General features: G+C 37.7%; 1 protein-coding gene across 4 annotated transcripts in view; it reads left to right on the top strand.

Moving 5' to 3' along the window:
- Positions 1–3,672: 3,672 nt before the first annotated feature.
- Lrrcc1 (leucine rich repeat and coiled-coil centrosomal protein 1) overlaps positions 3,673–24,976 on the top strand; it is a 33,527-nt gene continuing 12,223 nt past the window's right edge. For all 4 annotated transcript variants that reach the window (XR_016536666.1, XM_090339007.1, XM_090339008.1 and 1 more), the window contains exons 1-11: positions 3,673–3,867; positions 7,666–7,871; positions 8,386–8,451; positions 11,492–11,659; positions 14,258–14,433; positions 14,528–14,734; positions 17,833–18,029; positions 20,656–20,800; positions 21,189–21,337; positions 23,641–23,845; positions 24,325–24,464. Coding sequence is in view for 3 of the 4 variants with exons in the window: in XM_090339007.1 (XP_090195133.1) it covers positions 3,779–3,867; positions 7,666–7,871; positions 8,386–8,451; positions 11,492–11,659; positions 14,258–14,433; positions 14,528–14,734; positions 17,833–18,029; positions 20,656–20,800; positions 21,189–21,337; positions 23,641–23,845; positions 24,325–24,464 (1,748 nt within the window). In the remaining variant the exon portion in view is untranslated. The remainder of the gene's footprint in view (positions 3,868–7,665; positions 7,872–8,385; positions 8,452–11,491; positions 11,660–14,257; positions 14,434–14,527; positions 14,735–17,832; positions 18,030–20,655; positions 20,801–21,188; positions 21,338–23,640; positions 23,846–24,324; positions 24,465–24,976) is intronic.

Below are 24,976 nucleotides of genomic sequence, written 5' to 3' on the forward strand. Positions count from 1 at the left end.
ACAACTCAAGTTGAAATAGCTTCAGTCTTGTTTCAATCCCAATAGAATAGCTTCTAATTGTGAAGTAACCAGTGTAAAAAGACAGCTTTTACAGTGACTTTACAGTCTCTTCAACAGATTATCACAACAATGAAGAGATCCTCATGGAGCCTGCACTGTTCATGCACCTACATTAACAAAATACATAGTTATTGTATTAGGAATCTTATATTTCTTACATAAGATTAGGAATATCATATTTCTAAATTTTTATCCCACCCTGTGTTTTGGAGATTTCCATGTTGGTATGCAGTAACCTATAGTATTTTTAAATGCTGCTTCTGTTAATTTATATATTTTAATATTGAACTTAAAATATATTTTTAGGGCCAGACACTAGTAGCTCCTGTCTGTAATCCTATCTACACAGGAAACTGAGTTATGAGGATCTGGCAGGAATATCCATGAGACTCTTTCCAATTAAATACCAGAAAAACAGAAGTGGTGGTGTGGCTCAAAATGGTACAGCACTAGCCTTGAGCAAAAAAATTCAGGAACAAAGCCCAGAACAAGTTCAAGACTCATGACTAACCACATATATATATATATATATATACACTGTGTATACATGTATAGTGATATATTTTTATATTGTATCACTTATCATGCTCTTCAAAATATTTCTTTTGAAGAAGTATGCATTTTGAAATACATGTACAAAAAATCTTATATTGCTTTTATTATGTTTGAATGTTATATGAGGTTAGGCTTGGAGACAGGTCATAGAGAGAAAGTCAGAACTATTCATGATCTGTTGTGGGGGTGAGGGGAACTGGGAGAAAAGGAAAGAAGAGGTGAGACTATTCATAAAGCAATGTACTCATTACCTGACTTATGTAACTGAACTCCTCTGTACATCACTTTTGTAATAACAATTTTATTTTTATTTTTTTGCCAGTCCTGGTGCTTGAACTCAGGGCCTGAGAGCTGTCCTTAGGGCTTTCTCAAGAGTAGAGCTCTACCAGTTGAGCCACAGCACCACTTCCAGCTCTTTCTTTGCATGTGATACCAAGGAATCAAACCTGGGCCTAGTGCTACCATTAGGCCAAGCTCCCAGTCTTGTAATAATAATTTTAAAAAGTAGTATTATTATATATTCTCCTACCCAATTTTGTGTGTGTGAGGGGGCTGTACCTTGTTCTATCTAGGAGACAAATTTTATAAGGCTTTGCAGCATATGCCTACATAGATACACAGATAAACATGCATATATACATCTACATATATACATATATGTGTTTGCATATATGCTTATGTGTTTGTGTCTGTCAACCCATTAAGTATTTATGGTAATATAAGAAATTAATCCTTTTTTCAAATATACAGTAAATTGTTCCAAGTCCAGTTAGAAAACAATTTCCTCATTGATTATTTATGTCCAAAAATAAATTCATTCACACCTTACATTTTATCATTCATATCTTCAGTATTTATTCAGTGTTTCCAAATGCAAGGTATTATTTTGGAAACTGGAAATAGACCAATGGAAAATTTATACATAAAATTCCCTTCTGCTATGAACTATATATTCTAGTGAAAGAAAAGACTGAAAACACATAAAACAAAATGAAACAAAATGAGAAAAGTGGGGCCGGGAGTTTGGCCTAGTGGTAGAATGCTTGCCTAGCATACATAAAGACCCGGGTTCGATTTCTTGGTACCCCACATAAATAGCAAAAAGCCCGAAGTTGCACTGAGGCTCAAGTGGTAGAGTGCTAGCCTTGAGAAAGTCCAAGGACAGTGTTCAAGCCCTGAGCCCAAGCCCAGGACTGGCAAAAAAAAAAAAAAAATTTCACCAAAATGAGAAAAGTTCATGGATGTCTAATTAAATATATGTAAGCTAAAAGTGATAAGTACACATGAAGGAAGAAAATGATATGAAGAAATCAACAGAAAGTGGTAGGGAGCTGTGGTTTTATGAAAGATGAACATCTTCCCTGAGATCTGGAGAAAAGACTCAGATGCAAATGAGAGTTTGGGAAGCATATCCTGGGAAGATTATTCGCATGTGGGGAGATAAAATAAAACAATCAGACTGTGGGTAGCATAAATATATATTACAGAGAATACATGTAGATCACAAAAGATTTTTTTTGGCAAGTGGTAGGGCTTGAACTCTAGGCCTGTGCACTGTCCCTGAGCTCTTCAGATCAAAGCTACCACTCTACCGCTTGAGCCACGAGGCTAGTTCCAAACTTTCCCGAGTAGTTTTATTGGAGATAAGACTCACTGACTTTTCTGCCCAGGCTGGCTTCGAACTACGATCCTCACATCTCATCCTCTCCAGGAGCTGGGATCACTGGTATTAACTACCAGCACTCAGCACAAAAGATTCTTAATATAGAATACCAACTACAAAATTTAACTATAGCTAAATAACTTTAACATTCTACATTAAATGTCAGGAAAAATAAAACAGGTGACCTAATGTAGTACATAATGTGATGTACTTAACAGTCAATGGATACTCTTGTACAAAAATCTTGATGCCTTTTGAGGTACTTCTGCAAGTTTTAATGCAGGATAGGGTCGGAATAAGATAACCTTTCTCTATTAGTTTTCATATTACGATGACTCACTAAACAATCTCGCCAGGCTGGTCCTTGTATGGGTATTTGATTACCCATAATTCTGCTTCATCGTAAATCCAAATGGCAAGGTGACCTTGAGGCCCAGAATAGGACCTTGATTCAAGAACACTCCTACTTACCCTTTTCCAGACCAGATAACACTGAAGTATCAGTAACCAGATCAAAAGGGTCCTCCCACAGGGACCTTGAACAAATATCCTGCATCCCCTCCCTCCCTCCCTCCAGCGGTGACTCTGTCTGCCACCACAAGCCCCTTCGTGAGTTTCCAAGCCACCTCCATTCGACGGTGACTAGCATGCTTTCAGACCCCGTGAAAGCCTTCAGAGTGCTGGCAAGCTGTGAGTCTACCTACGGCGTCTGGAGGATTCCCCCCTTGCAGGGTTCTTCCTAACCCACCTGTGCTGGTGTGGAGCCATCTCTTTGTCCACTCTTTCCTGTCACCTCTCCCCGTCTAACAAATCTAAGGAGAGCGTTCGATGACTTGGTAGGAAACTTCCCCACGACTCCTACCACTCTGAATACTTGGTTCAGGTGATCCTGAACCCCCTTCTTCCCGCTAGTTTTTATTTTTCCTTTCCACCGGACTGAGAATCGCCTCCAGGAACACGACTGCGCCTGTCTGGCTCCCCGTGGCATAAGTTAAGACAGGCAGCAGGGTGTCTCCTAACCACCTACGGAATCAGCAGGAGGGGACGCGGCTGGTGAGGAAACAATTTAGGCCTATGTAAGACAATGCACAGGTAGGGGAAGCCAAAGTGTGGTGAAGCCGCCTGCAGAAAGCAGCAGGTGACGACGGAAAGCTCACATAAAAGCACATAGCAACGTTCCGGTCACTTTCTGCCTCGGACATGTCCCGAGAACAGCCTCGCTGTGTCCTCAGATTCAAGAGTCGCTCTCCAGATGTCGTAAAAGGCAAGGAAATCCTGCTCAGGAGACGGGGCTTCCGGCTTTACGGCTCCCGCAGGGCGGGAAAGTGCCTGCCTGTCGGTTGGAGAGACGTGGTCACGCCCCCGTCGCCGGTGGCCACGCCTCTTCCCCAGGTGGCCACGCCCCCGCCGTCGGCCCCGCCGTGCTCTGAGGAGGCGGATTCCACTCAGATCCAGCGCTGGACGCCGGTTAACACCTCCCTGCTCCCCATCGCCGCTACCATGCAGTCGGCGGTGGAGGCAGAAGCCGAAAATGAGGACGGCGACAGCAGCTGCGGGGATGTGTGCTTCATGGACAAAGGCCTGCAGAGGTACAGCAGGGCCCGCCGGCCCGGGGCCGCGGCCATGGCGGGCGGAGCGCGGTTAGCGGAGCCGAGGCTATTCCCCAACGCCGCCGCGCCGCCTCAGGGCGCTGGGCGCGGGTCTGCGGGGGAGGGGACGGGCAATGCACCCCTGTCTTCCGTCCTGCCCGGACGGACCGCACGACCAGCCCAGCCTGGGCCCGCCGCGCCCCGGCCGCCGCTGACCTCTGACCCCTCCCCCTCCTGGCGCGGGGGGGCCCCTCGCTCTTCTCCTTCCCTCGCTCTTCCCGCCCTCCCCGTCCTGGGGGAGTCGACAGTGACCTCTGAGCACCCTCTGCTTGACCCGCTTCTGCCTTCATTTTTGCTTCGATTTCCCCTATCCCATCCCGATGTCTTTTCTCTGGGGAAAACGACGTGCATCTCCCCGGGATGCCTGTTGGACCCGGTGCTGCCCAGACTCGTGCCGGTCGCCCGCGGCTCACCGCCGCCCGCCCCCCTGCTGAGCTAACTCTTCCTTCCCGGTGGCTTAGGTGACATTCTCTGCTTAGTCACACCGAACGAGGTGCAGTTTCCTTCCACGGTAGCAGAGGGCTACCGTGCATTTCGCCGTCCCTCTGTGTAAAACTGTGCCGCCGAATTAACGAAGGCATCTTTGCTCAACCCCGAGGGTAAAACGCAGCATGTACGGTGGACATAAGATAATAGATATCGTTTCCCAAATGCCGGGTACGGTGTGTGTGTATATTGACATACAATCAGTAACCCTCTCCAGCAGTTCTGTAAGATGCTCGTTTTCCCTATAAATGATCAATGTGTGAAGTAGGGAATCTAAACACATCAAAAACAATTCATCTGACTTTATGCAGCTGGTAAGCAATTAAATTCAGATTCAGACGTTTCTGATTTCACGGTGTGCTTTTTTTTTTTTCTACAGTCCCACATTATCTGCACAGTGTCAGTTTCTAGTTACTTAGGCAAGTCAGCAAATGAATGGCTGTCTTATTAGCATAATGTCTAGGATGAAATAAGACGTCAGTAAATGACAATAGCTTGATATTTACCAAATGCTTCCAATATACTTTCAGATGTTATTAGCTTGGTTTTCTTACTCTGAAGCATCAAAGCTTTTATTTTTATTTTTTTATTTTTTTTTTGCCAGTCCTGGGCTTGAGCTCAGGGCCTGAGCACTGTCCTTGGACTTTCTCAAAGCTAGAGCTCTACCATTTGAGCCTCAGCACCACTTCCAGCTTTTTTTCTATGTATGTATTACCGAGGAACCGAACCTCGGTCTTCGTGCATGCTAGGCAAGCACTCTACCACTAGGCTAAACTCCGGGCCCCTAGCATCCAAGTTTTTAGACTAAACACTTGCTAGTTCCCTCAGCACTCCAGCCTGTAGTCATTGTGTATCTATTGATCCACTGATGGTGTAGTCCAATCTAATAAATCACTCATAACTTTTTAAAAGAATTTACTAGCTAGGGCCAGTTTAGCCTAGTGGTAGAGTGCTTACCTACCTAGCATGAAGACCTGGGTTCAATTCCTGGGTACCACATACATACAAAAAAGCCAGAAATGGTGGTGTGGCTCAAGTGATGAAGCTGTAACCTCAAGGACAGTGCCCAGGCCCTGAGTTCAAGGCCCAGGACTGGCAAAAAATAAAAATAAATAGAAATTTTTAAAAGAATTTACTAGCTAAGACTTGCAAATACTTTCCTACTGGTAGTTAGGTGTATGATAATTGCAGTGCCCTAATACAGATGACTATAATGAGTCCCTACGCCTGACTGATTTCTTTTTTTTCCATATTTTTTATAATTAATAGAAGAGTTACATTATATTCACCAGATAGAAGGTACATTACTTCACATACTTTGATATCCTTTCTCATGTCTTAGTCCCCATTTCCCAACTCCCACCCTCGCCCCTAGTCTTGTTTTCCCCCTTTCCCTATCCGATTAACCAAATACACATTTATCCAATGTATCAGATAAGGTGAAATACTATAAGAATATGAGATAACCAAGGGACAGCAAAAGAGATGTTAACATAGGACATTAAGGACAACAATCACTCATTATATGGTTTTTATTTCTGTATCCTGGAGGTCCTTTCATTTAGTGTCATACTATATGGCCTTATGTATCTAGGTTTTGCTCTGCTAGGAGAATCCAAGGTTTCTACTGATTATGACAAATGAGGGAAACCATTGAGCCTAAGTTCCTTTGAGTCTGGCTTACTTCACTTAATACGATCTTTTCTAAGTCTTTCCATTTCCTAACAAATGGGGCAATGTCATTCTTTCTGACAGCAGCATAGAATTCCATTGTGTATAAACACCACATCTTGTTGATCCACTCATCCACTGAGGGGCATCTGGGTTGGTTCCATATCTTTGCTATGGTAAATAGTGTTGCAGTGAACATCGTTGTGCTAGTGGATTTAGTATGCCCTTGTTTCTAGACAATTGGGCAAATGCCAGTAGTGGAATTGCTGGGTCATAGGAGAGTTTTATGTTTAGTCTTTTGAGGAACTGCCATACTGCTTTCCATAGTGGTTGAATGAGTTTGCACTCCCACCAACAGTTAGTAGTGATCCCTCCTGGCCACATCCCCTCCAGCATTTGTTGTTATTAAATTTCTTGATGCTGGCCATTCTAACTGGAGTGAGGTGGAATCTTAGAGTTGTTTTGATTTGCATTTCTTTTATGGCCAGAGATGTCGAGCATTTCTTCATATGTCCATAAGCCATTCTTATTTCTTCTTCAAAGAAGACTTTTTAAATATTTGGCCCATCTTTTAATGGGGTGGTTGTTTCTTTGGAGATTAGTTTTGGAGTGATTCAATTTTTTGAGCTGTTGATATGCTTTAGGTATAAGGCCTTTGTCTGTTGTATGGTTATGCCTGACTGATTTCTTATTCAGCACCTCAAACTGGTTTATATGATAGGTAGTGATGTTTTGGGGCAGTTCAAGGTACCAATAGGAAGGGTTTCATTCTAGAACGAATGGAGCACATTTAATATTTTCATAGTGTTTACTTAATTTTGATTATTCGATCATGTTTTTAAGACCTATTGTTTACTTACTTTACACTGTTTAGTATCAACTATGTACACTTCAAGTTTCTGGAGATATTACTGTATAGAAGTTTCAGTTTCCTACAGTGATTGAGGGACTGAAGAGTTGATGGAAGGTATATTCTCACTTGCAATAGGAGAAGACAAGACTTTTTCTTGGTTAAGTCAACCATATTCTTCTTCAAGACAGTGAAAGTAATTTTACAAAATTCTGGGTTTATATCTGGTCTCTGTTAATGTAAGTATAAGAACGTAGGCAGTTTCCATAAACTTCAGAGTCCTAGTGCTACGTACTGCTTAAGAGTTGTGAAGATTTAATGACATAAGCAAATAGGTTTATAAAGGTGGACAATTGCTGGGGGGTGGGGGGAACAGGAAAAAAGGAGATACAGATTTGACCTAGGGTTTTAGGGTTCTAGATTATTCCATACAGCCTTCCTTTACTGTGTGATGATGGAACTACATTCTGTAGAGTGTCATTTTATAGCACTAAATGAAATACCCAGGGCCACTCAACTCTCTCCAGGAGTTTCTTATTTGTGTAAATGGCCTAAAAGGATGATCTGTGTTTAGAAACACTTTTATGAAACATTTCAAAGCACAATTAAATTTTTATTCTAGAATAAGTGAAGTACATACCTCTTTTTATGCTGCTTTCTTAATTTTAATTAAATGGTCATGCTTTTGAAATCGTATTTTTACATGTTTTATATATTTTTTTCTTTTGTAGCATATCAGAATTATCTTTAGTATCAACCCTTCATGCCATCAATCTGCACTGCAATAACATCACCAAGATATCAGCCATTGATCATATATGGAATTTGCGACATTTAGATCTGTCATCTAATCAAATAAGTCACATTGAAGGACTAAACACATTGACAAAACTGTGTACTTTAAACTTGTCCTGCAATTTGATCACAAGAGTAGAAGGTTTGTAAGTGATTTTTCATATAACACTTTGCATAAAGTATGTGATTTCTTTTGTTCTCCCAGTAGTGAACTGAATAGTATTACAAGCTTGAAAACTAACTGCAAAAATCTTTACAGAGCCAGGTACTGGTGGCTCATGCTTGTAATCCTAGCTACTCAAGAGGCCCAGATCTTAGAATGGTGGTTCAAAGCCAGCCTAAGCAGAAAAATCCAAGATTCTTGTCTCCAGCTAACTAACAAAAAGCTAATTGAAATGGGGATATTGCTCAAATTGTAGAGTACTAGTTTTAAGCAAAAAAGCAAGGATACAAGGCCCTGAGTTCAAGTCCCAGTATCAGCACACATAAAGAGTAAGTTTTCTTACAGAAAATACCAATTTTTAAAAATTAAGTATTCAAAATACCAATAAAATTGATTGCTCCCAAACAGTCTGAAATAGCATCATTATGCTATACTAATTATTTAAATCTTATAAAGTTTATATTTTACCTCATTTTGCCTGTTTTATTTTTAGGACTTGAAGCACTAGTTAATCTCACTAGACTGAATTTGTCTTATAACCGCATAAATGATCTTAGTGGTAAGTATTTTTACTTAACATTTACTCTAGTACTGAATGTTTGCAACATGTGAGCTCATGATGTTGTTACAGGGTTTACAGTTTTTACATAATAATAGGGAAGAAAAAAATGTCATGCTAAGCGCCACCCCATTCCCCAAGTAAGCAAAGATTATGAATGGACACTTTACCAAGAAGATATACCAAGTACAGATAAGCACATGAGGAATAAACATAGCACTTTTAATGATTCAGGAAATACAAATTAAAACCACAATGAAATGCCACTTCACAACTAGAATAGCTAGTTTTAAAAAGTGACAAATAACAACTAAAATTTACATTATTGTAATTATACAACCACTTTGAAAACAGTGACAGTTTCTTATTATTAAATATGCATTTACGTATTTTATGCAATCCCTCTTGTTGAACCTAGAGAAATTAAAGTATGTGCCCACACAAAAACCAAGACCTTATATATACTTATTCATATGATTATATAGTTCTTTGAGAGTTTGCAAGGGTAGGGGGGAGGTTGTTTATGCCAGTCCTGAGCCCTGAACTTAGGTCCTGGTTACTGTTCCCTGTGATTTTGAGATTTTTTTCTTGAGGCTTCGCTCTTCTGGCCTTTTAGTGGTTATTAGAAGAGTCTCTTAGCTACTTAGCCTAGCTTCAAAGCTTGATCCTCACATCTCAGCCTCCTGAATAGCTAGGATTAATGTATCTGGCATATGGTTATTTATTTTTCTTGTGATGTCCCTGAGGCTTGAACTCAGGGCCTGGGCGCTGTGACTGAGCTTTTTTGCTCAAAGCTAGTACTGTACCATTTGAGCCACAACTCCACTTCGAGCTTTTTTGCTATAATTGGAGATAAGAGCCTCATGGACTTTGCTGCTCTGACTGGCTCAAATCATAATCTTCAGATCCCCATCTCCGAATAGCTATGATTATAGATGTGGGCCACCACTGCCCAGCTTTTCTGTGGTTACTCTTAACAATCCTATAATTGGGAACCAGTATGTCTAGCAACTAGAGTTATGGTTTGGATCTTAAATGTCCCTTCAAGGACACATAAGCTAAATGCTTCATTTCAGTCTTCGGTTATTCCACTGAGAGCATGCCTTGAAGATCTGGGGACCCTGGCCCATAATCTCTGCTTTCCAGTAGCCATGAAAACATACTTCTCCACAGTGCACTCTTGTCAGCATAGGCCCAGATGGGGCCAAGTGACCATGGCTGAAACCTCTAAATCTGTGAGCCAGAATAAACCTTTTTATAAGTTGATTCTATCAGATATTTTTGTTACAGTGACAAAGCCAACTAAAGCACCTGGTAAATGAATGAACAAATTGGTGAAATACCAATACTTCTTGGAACTAAGAAGGAATGAGCATTCAGCAGCACAGTCTGATATATACACTGACTCTATACCTAAAAAAAGAGTGAGTTTTAGTGACCAAATTTCAGATATTGAGCAGATTATGAAGCAAATAGAATGGATAACTCTTAAGTTCTCAAGGTGATTGTTAAAAATGTTAAAACATTGTATACCGAAACATTTAAATACAACTCAGAATATAAATCTGCTAAGCCAAGATCAAAACTTGCCATGTGAGAAACAAGGCAAGTGTGTAAAAACCTAGCATACGTTACCACACTAAGAAAAGAAAGGGAAACATCAGCATGGACCAGATCAGTACACATTTATATGTAAGACAAGGAGTTTATATTTTATTCCATTTATAATAGGAAGCCATTAAAGGTTTTACACCAAGGAATAATATATTTATATTTTGTAAATAACAGTGTATTTAGTGGAGAGTAGGTTTTAGATGGACAGGAGAGGAAATGAACAGAATGCAGATACCAAAATAAGTACAAGTTTTTTCTAGTTACAGATCAGTACTATAGTACAGATAGTACTATTTATTGACAAAAGATTAAGAGGAACAGGTTAATAGAGGTATCTGGTGAGAAATGAAGATTACTGTTGAACATGTCTACAGTTTGGTGGTGAGAAATCCTGGTGAAAATTATATACCTTGCAATAAAAAGCACTGAATGGTATTGTAGCCATGAAATTAGGAGATTGTGGAGACTATTAAAATAGAGAATAATAACCTAGGAAGGCACTGTGAGGTATTCTAAAACTAAAGCACAAGAAGGATAATAACATGAAACAAGGACTCACATGAATGAGGAATGGTAAGTACTTTGTATATGTGTGAAAGGAAAATTAGGTGGTCAAAGATGAGATGGAAGATGAAGAGAAGTGAGCCAAACAAATGTATTGAGGAAAAAGGATGTTCTAGTCAAGTTGAAGAAAGTGAAAAGCCAAAGGTAAAGTTGAATACAGACAGTGTAAAACTAAACCAAGTTAGGAAATAATGCCTTCTGAAGAACAGAATTACATCTCAGAATAGTCCTGCCAAAAGAAGGGGAAATAGAGCATTCATCCACTAACACATTCCTTTTGATAGTGAGCATCCACTAAGACTGTTAATTTCCTCACATTTTTAGGCTTCACTTTTGCTCAACAACTTTCCTGCATTTTAACGTTGTGAGGTAGGAAAAGAGAGAAGCTGAACACTGGCCGTGAGTCGCACACTACCCATGATAGCTATTGCTGAATCATTAGTTAGCACCTGCTGCAGCATGCTATAAGCAAGCTTGCACAACAAATACTATTAGGAAACTAAGGGGACCGTTGTTTGCCTTCTTAAACCAACAAAATTAACTATTCCATAGTATTTGTAACTTCTACTCAATTTAAATGGATGTGTCAAAGAGAGCCTAAAGCCATGACTGTGCTTATTTTCATATAAGGTCATGCATATAAGATCTAGTGAAGTTATGTTTTGTTTTGAACCAGAACCCAAGGACCTTGGTATTAAAGCCTCAGAAGATTACTGAACTTGGGCCGGGAGTTTGGCCTAGTGGTTACTGAACTTGAGTTTCTTTAAAACAACGAACTTTACTGATGACCTATTCATTATATTTGTGTCAGTTTATAGCATTATCTTAATGCTTTGACTCAAAAACCTTTTTTCTGTTACAGGGTTGATGCCCCTTCATGGACTAAAATATAAACTTAGATATATTGATCTGCACAGCAATTGCATAGATAGCATCCATCACTTACTTCAGTGTATGGTAGGATTGCACTTCTTGACTAATCTTATTTTAGAGAAGGATGGAGAAGGTAATCCTGTCTGTCGCGCACCAGGTATAAACAATTAATATAATACTTCTATAGTAGTTCAGAGACAAGTTCCTTAATTTACTGAAATTGATATTCATACTTTTTTATTTTTGTGCTATTTTATTTTATATTTGGAAAAACAATTATAAATTTAAGAAAAACTAAATTTCTTTTATAAAGGAGCATATAGAATGAACAGGTCAGTCATTCTAGTTAGTTGTATATTTCATAAGTGAATAACAAAATTACATTTTATCACTATAGTATATTTTAATAGTATGTACATATAAAAATGAGTAGGGAGAGCCGGGAGTTTGGCCTAGTGGTTAAAGTGCTTGCCTAGCATGCACGAAGACCCGAGTTCGATTCCTTGGTACCACATACATAGACAAAAGCCGGAAATGGTGCTGAGGCTCAAGTGGTAGAGTGCTAGCCTTGAGAAAGTCCAAGGACAGGGCTCAGGCCCTGAGCTCAAGCCCAGGACTGGCAAAAAAAAAAAAATGAGTAGGGAATTTTTTTATCTCCTGGTCAAGGTACATTAAGAGAAAGAAAAACACATTGAAAAGTATTGATTATTATCATAAGTGACCACTTGTGAGAAAAGAACAATTCTGCCTATTTATTTATATTACATTCAGGTATATAATATAAATAATACAGCACCTAAAAGAGTAAGTTACTTTATTTAAAAAGCTTAGGTTTTCAATTGGTGTATGAATGAACTTTCTAAAGATCGGCTTGAGTGAGTACGTTGGCAACACAGTCTATTTTGTTGTTATAATGTGCCTGAAAAGGCTCTATGCAATATGACAACTACTTGATTACTTCATAGGAAATATTTAAGAATTGCCTTCCTTAGCTAGGCCCTGGTGGCCTATGCCTGTAACTAGCTACTCAGGAAGCTGAAATCTGAAAATTAGTGTTTAAAACTGGCTGGGCAGGAAAGCCCATGAGACCCTTATCTCCAATTAACAAGCGGAAGGTGGGAGTGGAACTGTGGCTCAAGTGGTAGAGTACTAACGTAGAGCAGAAAAGCAGAAAAATAGCCCTCGGGCCTTGAGTTCAATCCCAGAACTGACACCCAAAAAATTACTTCCCTGAGACCATGTAAGAATGATAAAGTCTATCTAGAAGTCAGGACAGATTGAGAAAACTAACAAAAAAAAAAAAAAAAAAAAGAAAAGAAAAAGAAATCTTAAACTTTTTCTATTTTTCCTTCACCGTAAAGTTGATTTTTTTTTTTCCTGATAATCTTGCCTTAAGAATCTCAAATTAGGGCCGGGAGTTTGGCCTAGTGGTTAAAGTGCTTGCCTAGCATGCATGAAGACCCGGGTTCGATTCCTCAGTACCACATACATAGAAAAAAGCCAGAAGTGGTGCTGAGGCTCAAGTGGTAGAGCTCTAGCCTTGAGAAAGTCCAAGGACATTGCTCAGGCCCTGAGCTCAAGCCCAGGACTGGCAAAAAAAAAAAAAAGAATCTCAAATTAGGATCCAGATCCAGGAGTATGGCGTAGTGGCAGAGTGCTTGTCTAGCATGCATAAAGCCCCTGGTTCAATTATTCTGTACCACATACACAGAAGAAAAATGAAAAAGAAAAAGAAATGGGGCTGTGGCTCAAGTGATAGAAGCACTAGCCTTGAGAAAAATCCAAGGATAGTGCCCAGGCCCTGAGTTCAAGCCCCATAACAGGGGGCAGGAGGGAGTTCAAATTACAATAGTTTAAATCTTTTTTTTTTTTTCCACGTTCTTGGGCTTGGGCTTAGGGCCTGAGCATTGTCCTTAGACTTTCTCAAGGCTAGAGCTCTTGAGCCACAGCACCACTCCTGGCTTTTTGCTATGTATGTGTTATCCAGGAATCAAACCTGGGTCTTCATGCATTCTAGGCAAGCACTCTACCACTAGGCCAAACTCCCGGCTCTAAATCTTTATTTTGGACTTCCAGTTTTAAGTTGGGTACTTCTTTCCAGAACCGAAGGGAAATATTGCTAAAATTACTTTTCGCCCCTTGAAAGTTCTGATACTGATTTGCTAGATCTTTTTTTTCTTTTGAAGTATTTTAGTCACTCAACCACTTTGTTGATTTTGCAAGCACTGTTTGATTTTAAAAGTACTTGAGCAAAATTAAAATGCTTCTGCTAACTTATCAAGTCAGTGCTACTGTGTTATTTTTTCATATTGACTTCAGGGAAAATAAACTGAATTTTATTATTGAATACAGATGCATATAAATATCTTTATGTATGAGGTTAAGGGGGGTGTTTTAATATGGAAATACTGGCACTTTGTTACTATTTATATAAAAAAATAAATATATGTCGTCTTTGGTTTCCTTCACAGGACAAATTGCACCTGGGTCTCATGAATTCAGTTTTAAAGTAATGTTTCATAAATGATGATTATGACCTATATCAGGAAGATTAGGGGAAGGGTGAAGGACACATCTTGTTTCTTTTACATGTAACAATTACATGCTAAGAAAGCTTGAATAAGTAGTGTTTGTTGCAAGCATATTGCTTTCTGGAATTGATTTTACATTCAGCTGATGTACCACCTTAAATTATTTTAAAATAATTAACATTTTAAAATGTTTAAATTTTTATGTCTAATAATTTGTTTCCAAGGGTACAGAGAAATTATTCTTCAAACTTTGCCACAGCTCAGAATATTAGATTGCAAAAATATATTCGGTGAACTAGTAAATTTGTCAGAAATGAATACATCACACCTGCAGTGCTTAGAAGGTCTTTTGGATAACCTAGTTTCTTCTGATTCTCCCCAAAATATAAGTGAAGATGAGGTATAATATTTTTCCCTTAATTCACTTTCACATTTTAGTGAATACGTGAGTTTAAGTTTGTAACGATTCTGATTTGTTTCTGTGCCCTACTTAGATTATTGATAGTATACCAATTGTATCATCACCCCCTGCTGTGTTACCTCCCTTGGAGCAGTATGGAAGTACACCAACAGATACAGTTATAACATCATATTTATCTGTATGTCCATCTGAGCCAGAGAAAATTAACCAGGAAAGTGATTTTCAGAATGAGATGAAACTTCAGAAATTAGATGACCAAATTTTACAGCTTCTCAATGAGGTAACTTTTTCTAAAGCCCCATCATCATAGCTTACTGAAGAAAAAGTAGTTAGGAAAAATAAAAATGGCCTGGGAATGTGGCTTAGTAGTGGCTTCCTTGCCTAGTGTGTATGAAGCCCTGGGTTCAATTCCTTAATACCACATTAAAAAAAATATATATATATATATATTAAAAATAAAAATGTACAAGCTAACCAACAATCTGTATTAAGTGTTTCATGCGTGCATTTGTGTTTTCCTCTATAGAAGTAGTATTGCTTCCGGTAGAAAATGGTGGTAGAACCAGGAGAGGTGGCTCACACCTGTAATCCTAACTACTCACCGAAAATCATGGATCAAAGCCAGCCTAGTCACAAAGGGACCTGAGACTCTTATCTCCAATTAAACTGGGAAGTGAGGCTTGGCTCAAGGGTAGGGTGGTATCCTTGAGTTGAAGAGCTCAGGGACAACACCCAGGCCTAGGGGTAGGATGGTAGCCTTGAGTTGAAGAGCTCAGGGATAGTGCCCAGGCTGAATTCAAGCCCCATGACCCACCAAAAAAAAAAAAAAAAAATGGTGATAGAAAATGGTAATATGCATTCTCTATTTTTCTTATTACCATCATACTTTCATATGTAATTCCTTTGCCTTGTCCTATAGTCCTACAAATTGCTTCTATTCACTCTGTATTTCAATGTTAAGTAAATTGAGGACACTTTGAACTTAGTATTTGATAATGCAGAATGTATTTCATATACTCTGACCTACTATCTTTTCCATTGTTTATTTGTAAAAACTACTTCTCAGGCTGGGAGTTTGGCCTAGTGGTAGAGTACTTGCCTAGCATGCACGAAAATCCAGGTTCGATTCCTCAATACCACTTACATAGAAAAAAGCCAAAAGTGGTGCTGTGACTCCAGTGGTAGAGTTCTAGCCTTGAGAAAGCCCAAGGACAATGCTTAGTCCCTGAGCCCAAGCCCAGGACTGGCGGAAAAAAAAAAAAAAAAATTAAAAAACTACTTCTCTTTGGGTACTGGTGGCCTTGAAGCTACCTCCTTAAGAGGTCTGAAAACCAAGGTTCAGAGCCAGGCCAGGCAGACAAATTCAGAAGACTTATCTCCAGTTGGTAGAGGGCTAGCCATAAACAAAAGGCACCAGCTCTAAATTTAATCACAAGTACTGGTAAGCTAGCTCGTTCTTGTAGAATTCACTACTGATTGGCTAATTCATCTATATAGTTCCTGTTTCACTTTTCTGCAGACTATCACTTAATCTTTGCTGTTCTGAATCGTTAATTATCACTCCTGATTTTGTAGGGGTTTGTTGTTTTTCTTTATGGGTTGTTTTTGTGTGTGGGGGGGGTGTTTGTTTGGTTTCTGCCCATTCTGAGGCTTGAATTCTGGGTCTGGGCACTGACCCTGAGTTTCTTTGTGCTCAAGGCTAGCACTCTACCACTTGAGCCACAGTGCCGCTTTCAGCTTTTTCTGAGTAGTTTATTGGAAGTAAGAATCTCATGGACTTTCCTGCCTGGGCTTTGAACCATTATTCTCAGATCTTAAGACTCTTGAGTAGTTAGATTACAGGGGTGAGCTGCCAGCACCCTGTTAAAGTGTTTGTTTTTTTTCATCTATAAACTAATTCATTGAATTGCAATTCATAAAGACCCAGGTCTCTAGCTGTTGTTATTAACATTGTTATTAACATGCAGAATGATTGTTTATCTGCCTTGGGCACTACATTTCACTGAATTCAGTGAAATGTTTCTTTGCTTTCAAGAAAGAAGGGTGTAGTACAGATCATACTAGAGGCCATTAATTCAATAGCATTATAACCTAGAAATTTGTAAGTGAATTTTGGATTTGCTTTTTTGTTTGCTGGGTGTTTTGAGACAGAGTTTCATCTTGTAGCCTCGACTGGCCTAAAACTAAGAACCTCCTGATTCAGCCTACCAAGTGCTGTCACCAAGAGATGACTAAATGCTGTTAAGAAATAGGGAGCTTTTAAAAAATTAAATAATCTGTGGTTAAAAAAAATCAGAAGTGATTTCTTTGGAAGCAGCAAGGAGTAGTACACAAGCTGACCCTGCCGCTTTTCTTTATCAGCTAGCTCTCTACCAACTGAGCCACACCTCCACCTCCTGTAGTCTCAGCTACTGAACTTCATCACGTTCACTTTATCTTTTAATGTTGCTTCATTCTGATCTGAACATGTGATTACTATTTTAAAGTTTGGGGTTATCTTAGGTTTGTTTTCCAGTGATTCTATTCTTTTGACAGTAGGTTATTTTTATGCATATTTACAGTGAATAATTTTGGACTGCATCCTAGTCATTTGTGAATGTTACATTGTGGAGTTTCCATTGCCATCTTTCAAAGAGTGTTGACATTTTTGGTTTTAGCATCGAGTTGATTATACTTAAAATATTTTTCCTCATAGTCAGCAGTACATACTTCATTTATAATTCAGAGTTACTTATAGCCTTCCCCTACGGCCTAAAGTCTGTTTTGTACCAGTGGCTAACGTCTATAATCCTAGCCACTCTAGCCACTCAGAAGACTGAGATCTGAGGACCATGGTTTGAAGCTAGCCAAAGCAGGAAACTCTGAGGTTCTTATACTGTGCAAACTATCATAAAAGCCATAAATGGAGCTGTGGCTTCAATGGTAGAACAGTAGCCTTGAGCAAAAGAAGCTTTGGGACTGAGCCCAAGCCCTGAGGTCAAACCTCAGGACACACACACACAATTGCTTTTGTCCTATTTGAGACTTAGTCTCCCTGCATGTCTGATTACAATATGAACTATGGCTAAAATCTGATCCTATTCATGTCTATTTTTCCAAGAGTTAACAATTCTAGAATAATGTTGTTTTGTTTGCTTTTCGAGGTCTTTATATGAGTTTTGTTGTTGTTGTTTTTTGTTTGTTTTCATTTTCTATAGTTTCTAGTTGTTTCCAGGAAAATCAACCTGGTAGAAGCTTGTTTGTATCCATGCCAAAAACTGAATTTCATGTTTTAATTTTAAAACGTAGTTTATTAACCCTTAACTTGTAAAATATCTTAAAACTTACAGAAATTTTAAATTTTGATCTTTATACTAAATTGAGCTTTTTTCCCCCTAGACTAATAACTGTTTAATAGATGGTGTTCCTGAGAAAGATCTCGAACCAAAAAGAGACACAGATATAACTTCTGAAAGTGATTATGGAAACAGAAAAGAATGCAATAGAAAAGTTGCTAGAAGATCAAAAAACCCATACTATGGGAAGAGTATTCAAACTATTAAGCATCACAATAAAAATAATGGCCCTTTTATAAGGTACTGATTTTTAGTTCCAAATAAGGTACACAACTAGCAAGTCAACATGGCTGGGTTCTTCCTAGAAGCTCTCTTATGGTGATAACTGTATCACTTTATTGACATCAGAGATAGTCCTTTTTATCTTTATTCTCTCAGATATGATCAGTGTAGTCCATCTTCATATATACCCCCACAGATTCTGCAGACAAGGAGTCATTCAACCTCTAGTGGAAAAAAAAAAATGTTAAGGCTGCTCCATGCTGAATATGCGAGTTTTTTTTTCTTGTATCTATTCCCTAAATAATATAGCATAACTATATCATAGCATTTATTGTTATACAAGGTATTATAAGTAAGATAGAAATGATTTGCAATATACTTGGTGTTACATATATGTTTTATACAAATATACCTTATAACTATCATACTTTTATTTTTCCAGTTACAATTATCAGCTTTATTTTTTATTATATTTGTAGTTAAGTAGTTATACAAAGGAATACCATGATGCAACAACCCAGCTTATAAATAAAACACATCTGGATTAATGTAACCCGTCTAATCCACCCAAACCCATTCCATCGATTTTCTTTCTTTTTTTTTTTTTTTTTTTTTTTTTGTGGGTCATGGGGCTTGAACTTAGCCTTGGCACTGTCCCTGAGCTCTTCAGCTCAAGGCTACCACAGTACCCTTGAGCCACAGCACCACTTCCCATTTTCTAGAAGGTAATTAGAGATCAAGAGTCCTTTTTGTGCCTGGGCTGGCTTTGAACCTTGATCCTCAGATCTCGGCCTTATGAATAGCTAGGATTACAGGCATGCCCCACCACACTCAGCTCTCCATCAATTTTCTTAGTGTCGTAGAACATACATTGAATATTTTGACTGCATTTCCCTACTCTTCCCTCTTTACCCCGTCCCCTGTGGACCTCCCCTACACACAAGCATTTTAAGTACCAGTTTCCTAGTATTCATTTTGTTTGACTACATGTTCATTTATAAAAGGAGTTATACCATTTGGGTTCTCCCCTGTAAATACTATACTTCCATAAATATATTTGTGTACACTTGCATATAACCCTATATGTTTACTTATAGTTTTATAAGTTAGCACTAGCTTACAACAGTTTGTGTGACTGAAGTGTCCGCAGATTATGATATCTACGAGGGATATGAGAACAAATTCTTACAGAAACTAGCAACTGAATATTCACATGAATGAAAACCTTGTCTGTAACATTAAGTTGAAAAAGTAATGTAAAAAATTTATTGCATTCATATACAGTAACAGTGATAGACTTGATAGACTGATATGACTAATAAGCTTTTCTCCCTGTAGACAGATCTAGATAGGAAGCTAAGCCTTAGATAGTACCTATTAAATTTAGCATCAGGATATATAAGATTATTGTGTTTGATGCTATCAGGATAAAGTAGTTTCGTGTTATATTTCATAATTAGGATCGTTGTAACACTTTGTTCAGAAAACCTTATACTCTGGAATGGGTACAATAAACTTATATATAAATGGTTTTACGAAGTATTTGCAATTCAGCATGTCAATTTTTATGTACAGTGTATTGTGGTCAGTGTTACCCCTTCCATCATTCTCTCCTTGTTTTACCTGTGTAGGTTTCTTTGTTTTTTGAGTGCAGGGCCTAGCACTTGAACTGAGGGCCTGGGTACTGTCCCTGGGCTTGTTGTTGTTGTTCCTTTTTTCTCAGAGGTACATTCTACTACTTACTTATATCACAGCTCCATTTCTGGCTTTTTGCTGATTAGAGGTAAATACTGGTCTCAGGAGACCTTTTAGCCTGGGGCTGGCTTTGGACCATAACCCTCAAATACCTGCCTCCTGAGTTGCTAGGATTACAGGCGTGAGCCAGTGGGCACTCAGCAGTTTCTTTTCTTATTTTAACTTACTCTTTTTTTGTATGGGTGCAGTAGCTTATACCTACATTCCTGGTCCACTGGAAATGGAAATGGGGAGGATCACAGTGTGAGGTTTTCTGTCATCTGATAGAGAAGTTCTTGTGCCCACATAGTAGTATGTCCTAATCATCCCAACTTTGCAGGAAGCCTAAATAGGGGAATCCTATTAAAAAAGGAAAGGAGGCTTAACATGAGACTCAAATGGTAGAATATCTGCCTAACAAGGGCAAGGCTGTGAGTTCAAGTGTCATTAAGAGAAAAAAATTATTAATAGTTTACTTTTCCATAACTAGTTGTACAATCATTCAGTCTGACTAGTGATATTGTATGTTTACTCTGTTGTATTATTGTTAACTGTACACTTTACAGTTAACAATAAAAATAATAAAATGCCTTAGAATTTATTATGACCCCAAGTGCTGTCAATACTTTTTAAAATTATTCTGTTGTATTTAAGAATTTTCCATCTGATTATGTCAGACACTGAACACTGAAAATTTATCAAATCAGTACTGTTTTTAAAAACCTTGAGGCTTTTAGTTACATATCATTAAAGCAATCTCATAAAATTTATGAAAAAGTTTTTCAAGGTTGCTATTGTTTTGCTTCACTTAATATTTTTAAGGTACTTGCTTATATGACTTAGTAGATTTAAAAAGAGAACAGTATAAGCAATGCACTTTGTTTGGTTTCTTATGTTTTATTCTCTGCAGTGGTAATCGTAAAATGAAACAACCTTATTTTAAAGACTTATATGTAAGAACATCTTTAGCAAAGTGTGATGGACAACAATCAGAAGAACAGAAGACTGACATGATTCAAGTACAAAAGTGTGCCTCAGAAGACAATACTTACCGGGTATGAATTAGGATTTACAAAAAGTAAATGAATAATCATAATGTTAGGTACCATATATCAGAAAATAACAGAATTACCTATACACATCTGTTTCTACTTGATTCCTCCCCTTATTCTCAGCTCTAGAGACGTTAATGCTGAGAAAAAGTAATCATCATTATGCTAATAATAATTATAGCAAATATTACCATAATTTATTGAAGTTATGTGCCAAACACTGTTCTGCACTGTTCTGTATGTTTTACTTTCAGTAATATAATTCTCACCATAGCTTTTTGAAATAGGTACTATTATTGGTATATAGTAATAAATAAACAAATAAATGAACTGAGACCTTGAGAAGCTAGTAACTTTCCTAAATTCATACAGCATTTTTTTTTTACTTCAGTCCCTTATTGAACAACTAGACCAAGAGAGAGAAATGAGATGGAAAGCTGAGCAAGCTGAAAAGCAGCTTATGGAGTATATTGATGAACTACATAAACAAGCAAGTGTAAAACCAGATGTTCATAGCCTGGCTCTACTTACCACAGATAGGTAAAGGGAAAGTATATATACCTAATGGTATCTGATACCACAAACAGTACAGACCTATAACTGGAATATCTTAGTTTAAACCAGCTGTTCTTTTTAAATGTATATGGTTTTTCTTTGATTTAATGATTTAGTGCTTTCAAGTCTCTTATTTCATTCTCTGAAAATACTAATTTTCTAAATTATAACTTCTATAAGTATTTTAAAGTTACACCTTTGCTCTAATGGTTTTAAGATTTTTTTTCCAGAGTTCCTATTGGTTTTTGTTTCAACTTATCCTTGAATACTAGGTTACTAGACTAGATGTTTGCAACAATTAGACTTTAGAAGTTGTTTTGGTTCCATTTCATAACATTTTACCAGTAAAGTTGTTTGATCTCATTGTGCTATTCTTTCCTTTCTGCCTGCTTGTCTTAGACATTTATGTTTGTGTTGTATGAAGAAAACTACTATACCTAACAAGTATTCTATGAGAACTTCAAAATAATTCTTCAAGTTATGATGTACTGTTCTACAAACACCCACACACCTTCCTACCTTTCTTTATGTTTTGAGAACTGCTGTCTCTGAATTGATACTAGGCAAGAATGACAGAAGAAGATAGAGAAATTAATGGTACTCAGACAAAGGACAGTGACATTCTTGCTTGCTTACAGATAGTCAATATTATGTGACTGAGTCATGGAGATAATGGAAATAGTTCATGTTTTCATATTTCTTTTTTTTGAATAAGCAAATTTTGATCTAAGAGGTTTTATTTCAGTTCTGTTTATCTTGAAATTACTCACTATTCCAACATTATACTGTCATTTGGTAAGAGAAAGATGAACTTTCCTGTTTGGAACTCGGTTATGCTTATGGCCCTATGTTAGTACCGCATTGCCAAATATAGTCTATAAGGAATCCAGCCTATAGTAAGTCAAGTATAAAATATCCTAATGGAACTCATGTTCTTGGTTTCCATTGTCCCTCAGAATAGTGCCACCCAGTGTTTATCTTAAGTTTGGTTATCTAAGTCAATGCATGCTCCCATTTTCAAAATTAGTTAATAGTTTTCAACTCTAATCAATGGGTTCTATTACAAATCTATAATCAATAGTTGGTGTGAGTGACTTGCGGGTAATCATACAATATTTTTCACATATCTATGTGCCCATATGTATTTGTGTTCCCTTTACCTGATTATGAGTTTCTTGAAGGCAGTGACTATATTATTCATCTCTGTGCTTTAAAAAAAAAATCTACATGCCACCGGTCACCAGTGGCTATACTGTAGTGCTAGTTATTCAGAAGGTTGAAATCTTAGCATCTGAAAAAGAAGGTCTGTGAGAAATTCATCTCCAGTTAACCACCAAAGAGACAGAAATGGAGCTGTGGTAGTAGAGTGCTAGAGTTGAACCAAAAAATACACTCAGGGACAGTGCCCAGGCCCTAAATTCAAGTTCCATAACCATTGGATGGGTACCCACACACACACGCACAACCTTACATATGCCAGGCACTGTTGGCTCATGCCTATAATGCTACCTACTCAGGAAGCTGAGATCTGATGATCGAGAGTCAAAGCCAGCCCAGTCAGGAAAGTCTGTGAGACTTTTGTTTTTTTTAATTTTGAACTTAAATATATTCTGGGAACTGAGAAGATTTGGATAAGTATATATAATAGCAAATGATACTTAAAATTTTTTGCTGAATAATCTCAGGAAAAAAATAGAGCTAATAGGCTTTTATCTTTAATAAACTACTCAGAAAAAGCCAGAAATGGTGTTGTGGCTTTCATGTAGTAGAGTGCTAGCTTTAGGAAAACTAATCCCAGGTACAGTTCCCAGACAGAGTTCAAACCCCAGGACACGCACACACGCACGCATATACACACGCACACAAAAATCTTACATACCACTGTCAGAAACACACTACGTATTTTGTAACATTTATGTAAGACTTCCACTAGTTTATGTTGAGTGTTTTTCATTTAGGCACTTTAGATTCAGAGATAAGGAAAAGGCATATATTGCTTTTTAACCTTTTTTTGTTGTTGTTACTGTTGGAGGCTTGAACTCTGGGCTTGGGCACTGTTGCTGAGCTCTTCATTCAAAGGTAATGCTCACTCCAACGTTTTGTGCCACAGTGTCACTTCCGGTTTTCAGGTGGTTGAGTAGAGAGGGTCCAGCTTATTAGCATTTTTTACTGTAGAGTTTGAAACATATCTCAGATTTTTCTCCCTACTGTAAACTTTAATGTTGACAATAAATCTATCATTTTGTTATATATAATGTACTTACTGTCACATTTAATTTCTGCTTTAGACTAAAAGACATTATTTTGAGAGAGAGACATTCCAAGTCACAACTTGAAATTATGGTACATAAACTTCAAAATGAAATTAAAAAACTAACTATTGAATTAATGAAAGCAAGAGATCAACAGGAGGATCACATTAGACACTTAAGAACTCTGGAAAGAGCATTAGAAAAAATGGAAAGGCAAAAAGGTCAGCAGCAGGCAGCACAGGTATTTCCCTGGGTTTTTTTTGTTTTTGTTATATGGATGATATAAAGTAGCAAATTCAGTTTCTAACTGAAACAAACTATACCTGTAGTAAGCCCAAATGCCATTAGGCTATATGTAAATCTTGAATTATTATGTAGCAATCAGGTGGCCTATTGAATAATATCAAAACACTAAACAAAATGGTGTAAACGTCGCAGTTGGTTAGTTTTCTTTTACCAGAGCTAGGTTTTCAGTATTTGGGTGCTTGAAAGAATTTTATTTTCAGGCTTACTGTTGGATATTCTCATCAGACTGTGTTACGTAGATGAACAATATTTAATGCTAGTATATAAGGTGCTTTTAAGGCCAAGATTATGTGATCACAGCATTAACACTGGGAAATCACCTTAATACATATGTACTGTCATTTAAATTCTATTTATGGAAACTAGCATCAAAACAAAATTATTTAAGTATTATATGTTTATGTGTTTATTCAGATGAGACTTATCCAAGAGGTGGAACTCAAAGCTTCAGCTGCTGATAGAGAAATAAACTTACTCCGAACTTCCCTTCACCAAGAAAAAGAACAAGTACAACAACTTCATCAACTTCTGGCATTAAAACAACAGGAACATAGGTAAGTAAAAAATGTCAGAAAACTATTGCTATTTAAGAATAGAAAAAGAAAGGTACTAGGTTTCACTCCTTCCTCATATGTAAAGACTGTTACTGTTGTGAAGTCTGACTGTTATGTCAGATTTACCTCATGGCAAATACCAAATTTATGTGTGCATTAAAATCAACCATATAGCAAGAACTAGTAGCTAAAAAATGAGGTGACTTTTTTTGTCACTATTTGAAATTTATAATTGAGACATCACAATGAAGTTGGTTTTTTTTTCTCTAAGCACAAACACTGATCACTGTGTATAGAGAAAGCTATTTTAATGGACTCCCAAGTAACTACTAGTTAATTTAGTTGGTATTCAGTCTTTTAGGGCAAGGTTTAGTGGAGTTTTTCTAATGAAAGGTCACGTTAAAAAAAAGCCTACACATTTGTGGGGCAGTGGATGAATGTAGAGCGAATCATGTTGAGTGAGACAAGTCAAGACCAAAGGAACAAAAGGCACATGGTATCCTTAATATGTG

Source organism: Megascapheus bottae, chromosome 9 (genome assembly GCF_031878675.1).
Source record: "Megascapheus bottae isolate mThoBot1 chromosome 9, mThoBot2.hap1, whole genome shotgun sequence".
Lineage (NCBI taxonomy): Eukaryota > Metazoa > Chordata > Mammalia > Rodentia > Geomyidae > Megascapheus > Megascapheus bottae.